At 38.8% G+C, this 15,860-nt stretch overlaps 1 protein-coding gene and 1 long non-coding RNA gene across 2 annotated transcripts in view; one reads left to right on the top strand and one right to left on the bottom strand.

The window, feature by feature from the left end:
• Positions 1–15,860, top strand: part of NWD2 (NACHT and WD repeat domain containing 2) — a 182,600-nt gene that overhangs the window by 59,574 nt on the left and 107,166 nt on the right. The window contains exon 2 of the mRNA XM_021701675.1: positions 8,790–8,878. Within this exon, the coding sequence (XP_021557350.1) occupies positions 8,790–8,878 (89 nt within the window). The remainder of the gene's footprint in view (positions 1–8,789; positions 8,879–15,860) is intronic.
• The window catches only part of LOC110590845, a 194,990-nt gene that overhangs the window by 137,088 nt on the left and 42,042 nt on the right, over positions 1–15,860 (bottom strand). The window lies entirely within an intron of this gene.

Here is a 15,860-nt window from a genome sequence, read left to right as displayed (position 1 = left end):
GATGTGGTTTCAATATCCAGTCTTTTGAGTGTTTATTCTTAAAGTTATCATTGATACGCTTGGATTTATTTCAGACCTTTTTCTGTTTGTTTTCTAAATATCTCATGTCATTTTTCTTCATCTGTTCCCATTTTACTCTTCTTTGTTAAATATTTTAGTGTATCATTTTAATTCTTTTGTTGTGTTGTTTTTATTTAGTTTTTTTAAGTGCTCTAGGGATTACAAAACCTGTTAATTTATTACAGTTTAGATGAATACTAATTTAATAAATACATAAATACTTTGTACCACTATACCTCCATTTTCTCCTTCCTCCTTCTTGTGTTATATATGTATAATATATGTATGTTTGTTCAAACCCAACAGTGCAGTGTTCTAACTATTGCTTTATTATATAGTCTTATGTTTTTTCAATAAGTACATAAAAGAGGCGACCTACTAAATAGAAGATATTTGCAAATGCCATGTCTGATAGTTTCCAAAATATATAAAGAACTGATACAACTCAATACCCAAAAAACAAATAATTCAATTAAAAAATGGGCAGAAGGGGGGTGCCTATGTGGCTCAGTTGGTTAAGCATCTGCCTTCAGCTCAGGTCGTGGTCCCAGGGTCCTGGGATTGAACCCCGCCTCAGGCCCCCTGCCTCTCAGTGGGAGTCTGCTTCCCCTCTCCCTCTTCCATTCTGCTTGTGCTCTCTCTCTCTCTGTTCCTCTCTGTCAAATAAATAAAATTAAAAAAAATAAAACTAAAAATGGGCAGAAGACATGAAAAGACATTTCTCCAAAGAAGACCTACAGATGGCCAACAGACACATGAAAAGATGCTCAACATCACTCATCATCAGGGAAATGCAAATCAAAACCACAATAAGTTACTACCTCACACCAGTCAGAATGGGTAAAATCAAAAACATAAGAAACAAGTGTTGGCAAGGATGTGGAGAAAAAGGAATCCTCTTGAAGTATTGGTGGGAATGCAAAGTAGTGCAGCCACTGTGGAAAACAGTATGGAGGTTCCTTAAAGAATTAAAAATAGAACTACCTTACGATCCAGTAATCGCACTACTGGGTATTTACCAAAAAAAAAAAAAAACAGAAAACACTAATTCAAAGGGATACATGCACACCTATGTTTATTGCAGCTTTATTTACAATAGCTAAAATATGGAAGCAACCCAAGTGTTCATCAATTGATGAACGGATAAAGAAGATGTGTGTGTGTGTGTTTGTGTGTGTGTGTGTAATGGAATATTATTCAGCCATAAAAAAAAGAATGGAATCTTACCATTTGCAACAACACAGATGGAGCTAGAGAGTATAGTGCTAAACAAAATAAGTAAGTCAGAGAAAGACAAACATCGTGAAATTTAAGAAACAAAACAAAGGAAAAAAGAGAAAGAGACAAACCAAGAAACAGACTTTTACTATAGAGAACAAACTGAGGGAAGATGGATGGGGGGGATGGGGAAATAGGGTATGGGGATTAAAAAATATAGTTACCATGATTTAAAAAAATAACATTAAAAAATTTTTTAAGTGTATAAAATAATACAGAAAAAAGATATATTTATATAATTATGTAATCTTTTTTTTTACATACTTATTTATTTTTTCCAGTGCTTTTCATTCTTTGTATAGATTTGTTAATGTCTTATGTTATTTCTTTTTAGTTTGAAGGAATTTCTTTAGTAAATTCTTAATGCAGATCTGCTAGCCACAGGTTTTCTTAATCTTTTTAAATTTGGTAATGTTCTTATTTCATCTTTTCTCAATTTTATTGAGACATAATTGACAAGGATAAATTGTATACTTTAAAGTATACAACTTGATGTTTTGATCTACATTGTGAAATAATCACCACAATCAAGCCAATTAATATATTTGTCACCTCACATAGTTAACCTTTTTTTTTTTTTCCTTTTTCTGTGGTGATTATACTTACGATCTACCCTCTTGGCAAATTTAAAGCCTACAATACAGTATTGTTAACTATATCTACACCTTTATACATTAGATCTCCAGAACTTGTCCATCTTGTCTAAATGCAACTTTATACCCTTTGACCAGTACTTCCCCATTTCCCCCTTCGGGCCTTGGCCCCCATCATTCTACTCTCTGCTATTGTGAGTTTGACTATATTAGATTTGACCTGTAAGTGAAATCCTATAGTAATTGTCTTTCTGTGCCTGACTTATTTTGCTTAACATCATGTCCTCCAGGTCTTTTTTTTTTTTTTTCTTTTTTTTGCATAGTTTTGTTGGATATAGAATTCTTGCTTGACATTTTTTCCCCCAGAATTTGAGTATATTGTTCCATTGTCTTCTGGATTTCATGCATTCTCATGAGAAGTCAGCCCTTAATTGTATTTCCCTGTATGTGATGAGTCATTTTTTTCTTGCTTCTTTCAAGATTTTCTCTTTTATCTTTGGTTTCAGCCATTTGACTAGGTGTCGTGGATCTCTTAGTCATTATCCTATTTGGGTTCTTTGAACTTCTTGGGTATGTAGATTAATGTTTTCCATTAAATTTATGACATTTGAACAATTATCCAAAATTATTTTCCTCCTTTCTCTTACTCCTGTCTTTCTGAGACTCCCTTTACCTACATACCACTACAGTTGATGTTGTCCCACAGCTTTCTGTTCATTTTTCTTTATTCTTTAAACATGGTTACCTGAAGTTCCTTGAATATATTTATAATAGGTATTTTGAGGTTTTGTCAACTAAACCTCACATAGGAAAACTAAGAGACAATTTCTATTGACTACTTATTTTTCCTGAATAGGTGTCACATTTTTCTGTTTATATATCTCAACATTTTTTGTTGAAAAGTGGATATTTTAACTAATACATTGTAACAAATCCAGATTCTGATTTTTACCTTGGAGTGCTTTTTTTTTGGCTTGTTTAATAACTTACCTGGACTAAACTTATGGAATCTGTTCCCCACAGTGCAAGCTGCTGATGTCTCTGCCCCGTTATTTGATGGTGATGGTGTTGATGACAGTGATGATGATGGTGATGATACGCCTGGCTTCCCAGAGGTCACCCACTTTTCTGCATAGCTTAGTGTCAGTCAACGATTTGTCAAGAGTTTCTTAAGTGTCTCAAGCCGGTAGGGCTTTTGTTCTCTGCCAGTTGCCTGTGTGGGTTGGGAACACATGCAAAGTTTAGCCAGTGTTTAAGTCTGTTCCAGCTTTTACTTGCACTGGATCTTGTCATGTTTCCACTGCCTGCGTACACAGGCTCAAAGTCAGCCACAAATACATGGATAGCTTTCAGTGTCTCTTGTGTTTTTGGGTAGCCTTCCCATCAGCCAGGAATTTGCAGAGAGCTTAACAAGGCCCTCCATGACTTTTTATTTCCTTTATCTCCTTTTTAAATTTGGATGAAGCTTTAGGCTGGCTGAGCCGCCAGACTTACCCACATTTGTCTACCTCTGAGACCACTACTGCAGCTAACAATACTGATGGGCACAGAGTGTTCCCATGCTTAGCTCCAAATCAAGCAAGTCCTCTCTGGCAGTGAAGTTGATGTTCACAGCTTGACCTTCTCTGACATGGGAAGGAGTGTGGAGGTTAAAGGGGGTAGGAGAATCCCATAGACTCTCATGTTCTTACCCAAAGTTCGGTTGTTTTTCATGAACAATCATTTCCCAATTTGCTTTATGCCTTTGGTCTTTGGTTGATTTACAGAGAATTAAAATGCTTACTTTGACAATTTTGTTGAATTTTATTATTGCTTATTGGGAAGAGGATCTAAAATTCCCCACTATACCAAACTCTGTCATATATTTTATAACATTGCCCCAGATTCACACATGATTATTAATGCTGTCAACATAGTCAATTATTACTTGAAAATGACATTGCATTTTGAGTTGTGTTAGCTTTGTGGAGACAAATTCTTTAGCTGGGTTTAATTAATGTTTTCATTATAAATAGCATCTATTTGCTCATTCATTTATTGACTAACAATGTGCTGGGGTCTGCTTTAATTTCCATGATGTAAAGATGAATGACAAAGTCCCTGCCTTTCATGAATTCACAAGTCAAATGGGGGAGACAAACTAAAAATTTTAAATTATAATGAAGTATAATATATGATGTTATATAGAGGTGAGCACACAGTGCTATGGGATGAGCTGGAGACAGCATGCCTGTCTCTGACTAGTAAGATTTCACTAAGTGTGTTACCATTGATTGGGGCTCAGAAGGGTTGAAGTCGGCCAAGCAAAGGGATGCAGTAAATAGGGCATTCTGAGCGTGGAAAGCAGTGTGTGTAAGGACAAGGTTTGGGTTCAAGTAATATCTGAAAAAGTACCCAGGAAGGAGCATGGCGGAGAACAGTAGAAGATGGAACTTCTCTAGAAAACACATTTACATCTGCTGAACATTCTGGTCTTTATCTTCTGGGCCATCGGATGCTAGCCAAGGCCTTTATTGATCAAATTAGCTACTGCTTTTGTTTGGTCTTGGATTTCTCTCCAGCAGCTCTGTGGAGTATAAGACTGCAATGAGGAAGGACAGATAAGAAGTCAATCAAATAGGAGACTTTTGGACCCTCAGGGTTGAGAGATGGTGAGTGCAAAACTCGAGAGTGGCCAAATTCAAAAGATATTCATGAGAAAATTGACAGAATTTGATGATATTGATGTAAGGAAGGGTCAACATGGCTGGTTGGGCACAGAGGCCCTAGAAGGTGTGGAGAGGACACAGCCTCTGGGAAGCTGCCAAATAAGAAATCAACCCAAACAGAAACAACAAAAACCAGATAGGATATCCAGATGAATCTTTGGCTGACAGGCCAGGTGAATGAAGAGGGAGAACCCAGGCAGGAGCAAATGTACAGAAACCTGGGAGAACTGGCTGCAATTGTAGCAGAGGATGTGTGCTGGATCCTAAATGAATTTTCTGAGCTGCCTAGAGGGAAGTGACTTAATCTCATGCCCTGGCCTTAAGTTTCAGTGAGGCAGGGGCAGTAAGAAGTCCCAATGCAACATGGTCATTTTAGCACTTTTAATAGAAACTTTGAATTAATCTAAATCCTTCATGAAGTGGGATAATGGTATTGATTAAGACTACTCCCTCAGAACCCTCTTACACTGTTGGTGGGAATGCAAGCTGGTGCAGCCACTCTGGAAAACAATATGGAGGTTCCTCAAAACATTAAAAATAGAGCTACCCTATGACCCAGCAATTGCACTACTGGGTATTTACCCCAAAGATACAGATGTAGTGAAAAGAAGGGACACCTGCATCCCAATGTTGATAGGAGCAATGTTCATAATAGCCAAACTGTGGAAAGGGTCCAGATGTCCATCGACAGATGAATGGATAAAGATGTGGTTCATGTATACAGTGGAATGCTACTCATATTACATCAGAAAGGATGAATACCTACCATTTACATCGACATGGATGAAACTAGAGGGTATTATGCTAAGTGAAATAAGTCAATCAGAGAAAGATAATTATCATGGTTTCACTCATATGGAACATAAGAAATAGCACAGAAGATCATAGGGGAAGGGGAGGGAAAACTGGGAAGAAATTAGAGAGGGTGATAAACCATGACAGACTCTTGACTCTGGGAAACAAACTGAGGGTTGTGGAAGGGGAGGTGGGTGGGGGCATGGGGCAACTGGGTGATGGGCATTAAGGAGGGGAGGGCACATGATGTGATGAGCACTGGGTATTATACGCAACTAATGAATCATTGAACACTACATCAAAAACTAATGATGTATTTATGTGTTGGCTAATTGAATTTAAAAAAAAAAAAATCCTCACCTAGGGCTCTTCCTGTGAGTAACTCAGACACTGCACAGAGACTAATCATTAACTCTGAAATCATTGAGGAATTATTTAGAATGCAAATCCTTTTTTAAAAACCTAATAGTGCTGCCCAAGTGTTAATTCATCTTCTCAAAGGGATAAGGAACTGGGCAGATACAAATAGATGTGTGATGACTCTGTAGAAAGAGTCAGTGATGACATACTTTGTCTCTGACCTACACTTTTTTAAGAGGTCCCTTTTTATGTGTGACATTCTGTAACTTAATTTTTCCTGTTTATGACATTCTAATGTTATTTAATTGCCAACCATCTGGATTTGCTGTTAGTATGAATCAGGTTTTTTAATATAATTAAGCCAGCTTATCTGTCACCCATTATAATTAATCCATTTTAACTTAATTACTTTTCCATTTCCAGAGCCAATCATCACATATTAACACAAATACAGGAAAATCTGAGTCATTTTTATAACATAAGTAATAACACAGAATGTCAGATATGTGCATACGCTCCCTTCACACTTTGGGGAAGGTTCAACATAATTTGGTAAAATACGTTAGTGTTTTGCCAGAAACACAGAAACCAAAAAAGAAATCAATATTTCAGTTCTCATTCACTTACTTCGTGTGAACCGTAGTCTTGATTCTGTATCCATCCAAGGACAAATTGTAATGTAGCAAGCCCTTCTGTTTCTGGTAGTAATTACAGGGAAGCATTTGCCTGTCAGCTCATTCTGGTCACTGGTGCATGTGTGGGGTTTTTTCATTCACTTATTTCTTAATTGAGGACAACTCTGGATGTAGCAGTAAATGAGACAGAAGAAGGTTGTAACTCTTTTTGAGCTCACTTTGTAGTGGGGGAGACAGATAGTAAACGAATAGCAAGAGTAGTGATGAGTAATGTGCAAAGAATTTGAAAGGCGACGGGACAGAGAGTCAGTTCTGTAGATGGAGGGCTCGGAGGAGGTGGCTCTAAAGCTGATACCTGATTGACAGGAGACGCCTTGAGCTGATCATAAGCATTACAGGAGGAAGTCCTAGCTAGAGCGAAGGCCATGACTAGGCGAATAATCTGCGTAGTGGTTAAGAGATCACTTTGGGAGAGGGAGAACGTTCAAAGTAAGGAGTGTGGATTTCATTCCAAGTGCTATGCGGAGCTGCTGAAGGGCTTTATGTGATCTGATTTGCATTTATAAAAGATCAGTCTGGCTTCTCTGTGGAGAATGGATTAAAGGGGGTAAGAATGGGAATAGGGAGGAAGAGTCCAGATTGAGAGGTGAGATCACCATCCCTTAAGTACGCCATGAAGTTATCCAATGCGTCATTTTCGAAGATTGATTCTTTGCACGTTGCAGATTTCCTGTGGTTAGAGCAAACTATGGAATACTCTAGATTCAAATGGCTCTCTAGATTCAAGTCCAGTTTCTCCAACTTAGAGGTCATAGAACTTCGGGCAAGTCTCTTAACCCCTCTGTATTTCAGTTTCCTCTTATAAAAACAGTGAAATAGTGGGGAGCCTGGTTGGCTCAGTCAGTTAAGTGCCCAGCTCTTGATTTCAGCTTGGGTCATGATCTCAGGGTCATGGGATCAAGCCCCATGTTGGGCTTTGCACTCAGCACAGAATTTGCTGGAGATTCTTCCTCTCCCTCTGCCCCTCGCTCAGCTTATGCTCTCGCTTTGTAAATAAAATATTTTTTAAAAAATGGAATAGTAATTTTACCTATTCATAGAGTTGTCAGAAGTGACTAAGAAAATACACATAGAAATACTTAGTACATGCTTATAGTAAGCACTCAGTAAATATTACTATATTTCTGTCTTATACTATGCCACATTCAGACGGCAGTACCTAGTTATGAGTTACAATTAACATTTTTAAGAAATAAAAAAATTTGTTCATGTGTTATTTTGATACTATTTTAGCATCTCTTAATCCTGTTTATTTAATTTGTAATAATATAATCATGTTGTTATAATATGCATATTATTCCCAACTTCCGCATCTGGCAGTATTTATTTTTAAAGTGACTTCTGTTATTTGTGTGTTAAACACCTGTAGCCTTCTAGAGAGATTGATTAAATATTAATCACCTTTATTGTGAAGTTAATGTTTTCAGCCCTTAAAATGAGATGAAGGAGGGTGGGCCTTGGATCCTGAGATTATATAGATCATGTAAACACTGAGTTTATGGCCTCCACCAGGGCCATGACAACACACGGGCACTGCTCAAATGCATCACTCCTCTGCTTGGTCCTCCTGCTTTGGACTTCGGGTCTGTGTTGGATCTATGGCTAGAAAAGACCCTATCCATTTAGACCATAGGGTAATCTAAAAGCCTTGTAGTGAGTCTTTGGTTTCCCTGTAAACACTGGTTTCTGTCACTTTGGCAGGCTAGTTTGGAAGCTGGCTCCCACGATTTGTCTTTCCTCACTACTGTACTGATTGCATGGATACTGTACTGAATTTTGCAAAAGTCGAATTATTTCTAAATACTATAGAAATGATAGAGATTGGATAATATTTGGAATCAGTAACTAAATTAATGGGCGTGTGTGATGTGTGTGTGAATTTGTAACTTTTACACGTCATGGGGCTAAAACACCTGATAGCCAGTAGCCTTATGATTTTTCCTTCTGCCTCTTCCAAAGACCGCATGGTCCGGCTACTTAAGAGATTCATGGGAGTGTCCGTGTCGGCATAAAGACTCAAATGTGAATTCTCAGCTCTGCCGGCCCACACGGAACTGACAGGTGGGGCTCCCATCCATCCTGCAGGCTCTTACATCTGGTGGGGGGCTCTCTGCTCCCCCTGCTCTGTTAGGAACAGGTTCTCTCCCTCCCCCCGGCAGTCAAATATCCCATCATTTCACAATCAGCACCCAACTGGATTATATTAATGTTAAAAATAATTTGTAAGCTTACATTTTTTTTCCAGAAATACCTATGTGTGGACATAACTCCCTTTCTCTGTGTTTGTTTTTCTACCACAGACACGGGAGCAGAAAGACAGGCACTAAGAGAAAATGTGTATCCTAAATTGAGAGAATTCTGCAGAGAAAACTATGGATTAGAATTTCAGGTAACTGTGATATTAATTCCATTTTTAATTATGGCAGCTGAATAATGTTTGTGCTTGCTTATTGTCACAACTTCGGTGTTCTAAAAAACACGTTTCAAGCTCTGAAAAATTTTATTTCTTTAAGCATGGGTAAAAAGGAACACTGGAAAATGGAAAATAAAATATTTAGTCATTTGGGGGGCGCCTGGGTGGCTCAGTCAGTTAAGCGGCTGCCTTCGGCTTAGGTCATGATCCCCAGGGTCCTGGTATCAAGCTGCATTGGGCTCCCTGCTGAGTGGGGAATCCGCATCTCTCGGCCTTCCTGCACCTGTCCTTCTCTCGGCCTTCCTGCACCTGTCCTTCTGCGCTCTCGCGTGCGCGTACTCTCTTTCTCTCTCTCTCTCAAATAAATAAAATCTTAAAAAAAATAGTCATTTTTGGTGCTTTGCACTTTTATGTTTTCTTGGCCTCTGTCTGGTATTGGCTCATCTTCTCCTTCTAACCATGTTTATTTGCTTCTCGGCAGTCTCTACTGTTCTCAGGAAGGTGAAGGTTGCTGAGCGCATGCCCGTAGGCTGTGGTCTCTAGAAATGGTTTGTACCTAAAAATTGGGACCAGCTCTCTCCCAGGTGTTTTCTTTTAGCAGCCTGGCCAGCCCTTGCCTTCTAGCTTGCCTTTTAGATTTTGTTCACATTGTAGAATGTCCTTTTTCCTATGTTAGGGATTTGCCATTTACCCAAAAAAGAAAAAAAAATCAGCCTTTCAAGAGACAATAACTGTGCATGTCATTGCTAAAGTTCATGAATACCCTGGCATTTGTAGACACCACTGATTTTTACCACCTTTTCTATTAAAAGTACTAGAAAACATTGGGCATATCTTGAACATCCCCAGATTTAAAAAGTAAATGGCTCCTGGAACAGATAGCGTTATTTAGTCAAAAGTTTTCAACCTCATTCACAACGGACATCTTAACTCTGCAGTGCTATCTTAACTATATGTTTCCATTGGTAAGTCAGGAATATGTACCAGAGATTTGTGGTATAAGAGTGCAAAATGCATCTTTGTTAGTGGAAGAAAATTCCACCCTTCATTTATTTCCTCCTGAATATTTTATCTTGGTATACTTCATGATGCTTTCTCGTGTGATGTATAAAATAGTTGGTCTCAAAATGGCTTCCATCTCCGTGCCTACTGTCAGTCAGCAGCAGGCCATTATGACACACATATTGAAAAGTTACTCATAAGTCACCATTTGCTAGATAAATGGTGAGCCTAAATTAAATTCCTTGTTGCGAATTCAGCCCTGCCTTCTCTGAGGAACCTGGTTCTACTGATAACAGGGTCTCAATTGTTAAAAAAAATTATGATCTGTCAAGATTCCCAAAGACTTAGACACTCCTTGGGGACTCAATTACCATGGAGAAAGAGATGTGTCCAAGAATGTTAATCCCATCTTTGAGTTTGTTTGGATATGCATCATTTTTTTTTAGTAGAGGGAGGAATTTGTTGAGCCACAGACCAGCCTGCATAAAACATGGTATTCAGATTAGCTGAGAGGAAAATAAAGAAAAATATATTTTCTAAATTATAAGTAGGCCCAGGAAAAGACTGATAAAGCCAGAGGAAAGCTGTAGAAGGCAAGGTCCATGGAATAAATTGACAGCAAGGATCATTCTAGGCAGGTGCATTGAATGAGTCGTTGAGATACCGGGCAGCAGTGGAAACCGCATTGGGCAAAGAAAAGTTGGGACTGAACCCCCAGCTTTCCACTGTGACTCCCTCAGTCGGTGTTAGAAATGGGAGTGGTGACCACTTCGTATCTAAGGTTGTGTTTGGAATAAAAATATGCAGGGTTGCATTTGTTTCCCACCTTCTGAGCTTAATGGGAGCTCAAATATATGTCATACTTGAATCTTCTAAGATATACTTTTTAGTATAGTCTCTTCTAGTCAGTTGATTATAGACCTCCCTGAAGATGTGTTTTCTAGTGAGACGGTTCTCCTTTCTCAACTGCAACAAAATATGATACTGGAAGCTTCATGAAGAAAAAAAAAAAAAAACAGTTTACCTGTATAGGTACTCTGGATTTCATCTTTGGCTCTGCATTGAACCCAGAAGAAATGAATTTCCTACAGTTACCCAAACATATACCAATCCCTTTTAAGCTTCCTTGCCTTTGTTTATGCTGTTCTTTCCACCCGCGATGCTCTGCAACCTGCTTCTTCCTCTGCCACTCTTGAAGTCCTACTCATTCTGAAGACTCTTCCTATAGATCCTAAGGTCCCTCTCCTTCTTTTTTAAAAATTTTTTATTGTTATGTTAATCACCATACATTACATCATTAGTTTTTGATGTAGTGTTCCATGATTCATTGTTTGTGCATAACACCCAGTGCTCCATGCAGAACGTGCCCTCTTTAATACCCATCACCAGGCTAACCCATCCTCCCGCCCCCCTCCCCTTTAGAACCCTCAGTTTGTTTTTCAGAGTCTATCGTCTCTCATGGTTTGTCTCCCTCTCCGATTTCCCCCCCTTCATTCTTCCCCTCCTGCTATCTTCTTCTTTTTTTTTTTTCTTAACATATATTGCATTATTTGTATCAGAGGTACAGATCTGTGATTCAACATTCTTGCACAATTCACAGCACTCATCATAGCACATACCCTCCCCAATGTCTATCACCCAGCCACCCCATCCCTCCCACCCCACCCCCGACTCCAGCAACCCTCAGATTGTTTCCCGAGATTAAGAATTCCTCATATCAGTGAGGTCATTTGATACATGTGTTTCTCTGATTGACTTATTTCACTCAGCATAATACCCTCCAGTTCCATCCCCATGTCGTTGCAAATGGCAAGATCTCATTCCATTTGATGGCTGCATAATCTTCCATTGTATAGATATACCACATCTTCTTTATCCATTCATCTGTCGATGGACATCTTGGCTCTTTCCACAGTTTGGCTATTGTGGACATGGCTGCTATAAACATCCGGGTGCATGTACCCCTTTGGATCCCTACATTTGTATCTTTGGGGTAAATACCCAGTAGTGCAATTGCTGGATCGTATGGTAGCTCTGTTTTCAACTTTTTGAAGAACCTCCATACTGTTTTCCAGAGTGGCTGCACCATCTTGCATTCCCACCAACAGTGTAGGAGGGTTCCCCTTTCTCCGCATCCCCGCCAACATCTGTCATTTCCTGACTTGTTAATTTTAGCCATTCTGACTGGTGTGAGGTGGTATCTCATTGAGGTTTTGATGTGGATTTCCCTGATGCCGAGCGATGTTAAGCACTTTTTCATGTGTCTGTTGGCCATTTGGATGTCTTCTTTGGAAAAATGTCTGTTCATGTCTCCTGCCCATTTCTTGATTGGATTATTTGTTCTTTGGGTGTTGAGTTTGATCAGTTCTTTATAGATTTTGGATACTAGGCCTTTATCTGATATGTCATTTGCAAATATCTTCTCCCATTCTGTCAGTTGTCTTTTGGTTTTGTTGACTGTTTCTTTTGCTGTGCAAAAGCTTTTTATCTTGATGAAGTCCCAATAGTTCATTTTTGCCCTTGCTTCCCTTGCCTTTGGCGATGTTTCTAGGAAGAAGTTGCTGTGGCTGAGGTCGAAGAGGTTTTGCTGCCTGTGTTCTCCTTTAGGATGTTCTGTCTCACATTTAGGTCTTTCAACCATTTGGAGTCTATTTTTGTGTATGGTGTAAGGAAATAGTCCAGTTTCATTCTTCTGCATGTGGCTGTCCAATTTTCCCAACACCATTTGTTGAAGAGACTGTCTTTTTTCCATTGGACATTCTTTCCTGCTTTGTCGAAGATCAGTTGACCATAGAGTTGAGGGTCCATTTCTGGGCTCTCTATTCTGTTCCATTGATCTATGTGTCTGTTTTTGTGCCGGTACCATACTGTCTTGATGATGACAGCTTTGTATTAGAGCTGGAAGTCTGGAATTGTGATGCCGCCAGCTTTGCTTTTCTTTTTCAACATTCCTCTGGCTATTTGGGGTCTTTTCTGGTTCCATACAAATTTTAGGATTATTTGTTCCATTTCTTTGAAAAAAGTGGATGGTATTCTGATGGGGATTGCATTGAATATGTAGATTGCTCTAGGTAGCATTGACATCGTCACAATATTTGTTCTTCCAATCCATGATCATGGAATGTTTTTCCATTTCTTTGTGTCTTCCTCATTTCTTTCATGAGTATTTTATAGTTTTCTGAGTACAGATCCTTTGCCTCTTTGGTTAAATTTATTCCTAGGTACCTTATGGTTTTGGGTGCAATTGTAAATGGGATCGACTTTTTAATTTCTCTTTCTTCTGTCTTGTTGTTGGTGTATAGGAATGCCAATGATTTCTGTGCATTGATTTTATATCCTACCACTTTACTGAATTCCTGTATGAGTTCTAGCAGTTTTGGGGTGGAGTCTTTTGGGTTTTCCACATAAAGTATCATATCATCTGCAAAGAGTGAGAGTTTGACTTCTTCTTTGCTGATTTGGATGCCTTTGATTTCTTTTTGTTGTCTGATTGCTGTGGCTAGGACTTCTAATACTATGTTGAATAGCAGTGGTGATAGTGGACATCCCTGCCGCGTTCCTGACCTTAGGGGGAAAGCTCTCAGTTTTTCCCCATTGAGAATGATATTCGCTGTGGGTTTTTCATAGATGGCTTTTATGATATTGAAGTATGTACCCTCTATCCCTATACTCTGAAGAGTTTTGCTCAAGAAAGGATGCTGTACTTTGTCAAATGCTTTTTCTGCATCTATTGAGAGGATCATATGATTCTTGTTCTTTCTTTCATTAATGTATTGTATCACGTTGATTGATTTGTGGATGTTGAACCAACCTTGCAGCCCAGGGATAAATCCCACTTGGTCGTGGTGAATAATCCTTGTAATATACTGTTGGATCCTATTGGCTAGTATTTTGGTGAGAATTTTTGCATCCATGTTCATCAAGGATATTGGTCTGTAATTCTCCTTTTTGATGGGGTCTTTGTCTGGTTTTAGGATCAAGGTAATGCTGGCCTCATAAAACGAGTTTGGAAGTTTTCCTTCCATTTCTATTTTTTGGAACAGTTTCAGAAGAATAGGTATTAATTCTTCTTGAAATGTTTGGTAGAATTCCCCTGGGAAGCCATCTGGCCCTGGGCTTTTGTTTGTTGGGAGATTTTTGATGACTGCTTCAATTTCCTTAGTGGTTATAGGTCTGTTCAGGTTTTGTTTCTTCCTGGTTTAGTTTTGGTAGTTGATACATCTCTAGGAATGCATCCATTTCTTCCAGGTTATCTAATTTGCTGGCATAGAGTTGCTTATATAATATGTTCTTATAATTGTTTGTATTTCTTTGGTGTTGGTTGTGATCTCTCCTCTTTCATTCATGATTTTGTTGATTTGGGTCATTTTTCTTTTTGATAAGTCTGGCCAGGGGTTTATCAATCCTGTTAATTCTTTCAAAGAACCAGCTCCTAGTTTCGTTGATCTGTTCTACTGTTCTTTTAGTTTCTATTTCATTGATTTCTGCTCTGATCTTTATTATTTCTCTCCTCCTGCTGGGTTTAGGCTTTATTTGCTGTTCTTTTTCTAGCTCCTTTAGGTGTAGGGTTAGGTTATGTACTTGACACCTTTCTTGTTTCTTGAGAAAGGCTTGTATTGCTATATACTTTCCTCTTAGGACTGCCTTTGCTGCATCCCAAAGATTTTGAACAGTTGTGTTTTCATTTCCATTGGTTTCCATGAATTTTTTTAATTCTTCTTTAATTTCCTGGTTGACCCATTCATTCTTTAGTAGGATGCTCTTTAGCCTCCATGTATTTGAGTTCTTTCCAACTTTCCTCTTGTGATTGAGTTCTAGTTTCAAAGCATTGTGGTCTGAAAATAGGCAGGGAATGATCCCAATCTTTTGGTACCAGTTGAGACCTGATTTATGACCTAGGATGTGATCTATTCTGGAGAATGTTCCATGGGCACTAGAGAAGAATGTGTATTCCATTGCTTTGGGATGGAATGTTCTGAATATGTCTGTGAAGTCCATTTGGTCCAGAGTGTCATTTAAAGTCTTTATTTCCTTGTTTATCTTTTGCTTAGATGATCTGTCCGTTTCAGTGAGGGGGGGATGTTAAAGTGCCCCATTGTATTGTTGTCAATGTGTTTCTTTGCTTTTGTTATTAATTGCCTTATATAATTGGCTGCTCCCATGTTAGGGGCATAGATATTTACAATTGTTAGATCTTCTTGTTGGATAGACCCTTTAAGTAGGATATAGTGTCCTTCCTCATCTCTTATTACAGTCTTTGGTTTAAAATCTAATTTGTCTGGGGCACCTGGGTGGCTCAGTCATTAAGCGTCTGCCTTCGGCTCAGGTCATGATCCCAGGGTTCTGGGATCGAGCCCCGCATTGGGCTCCTGGCTCCACGGGAAGCCTGCTTCTCCCTCTCCCACTCCCCCTGCTTGTGTTCCCTCTCTCGCTGTGTCTCTCTCTGTCAAATAAATCTTATAAAAAATAATAAAAAAATAAAATCTAATTTGTCTAATATAAGGATTGCCACCCCAGCTTTCTTTTGGTGTCCATTAGCATGGTAAATGGTTTTCCACCCCCTCACTTTTAATCTGGGGGTGTCTTTGGGTCTAAAATGAGTCTCTTGCAGACAGCATATCGATGGGTCTTATTTTTTAATCCAGTCTGATAGCCTCTGTCTTTTGATTGGGGCATTTATCCCATTTACATTCAGGGTAACTATTGAAAGATAGGAATTTAGTGGCATTGTATTGCCTATAAGGTGACTGTTACTGTATATTGTCTGTGTTCCTTTCTGGTCTATGTTGCTTTTAGGCTCTCTCTTTGCTTAGAGGACCCCTTTCAAGATTTCTTGTAGGGCTGGTTTTGTGTTTGCAAATTCCTTTAGTTTTTGTTTGTCCTGGAAGCTTTTTATCTCTCCTTCTATTTTCAATGACAACCTAGCTGGATATAGTATTCTTGGCTGCATATTTTT

The sequence above is a fragment of the Neomonachus schauinslandi genome, chromosome 2 (genome assembly GCF_002201575.2).
Source record: "Neomonachus schauinslandi chromosome 2, ASM220157v2, whole genome shotgun sequence".
Taxonomy (NCBI): domain Eukaryota; kingdom Metazoa; phylum Chordata; class Mammalia; order Carnivora; family Phocidae; genus Neomonachus; species Neomonachus schauinslandi.
This window is presented reverse-complemented; position numbering and strand designations above follow the sequence as displayed.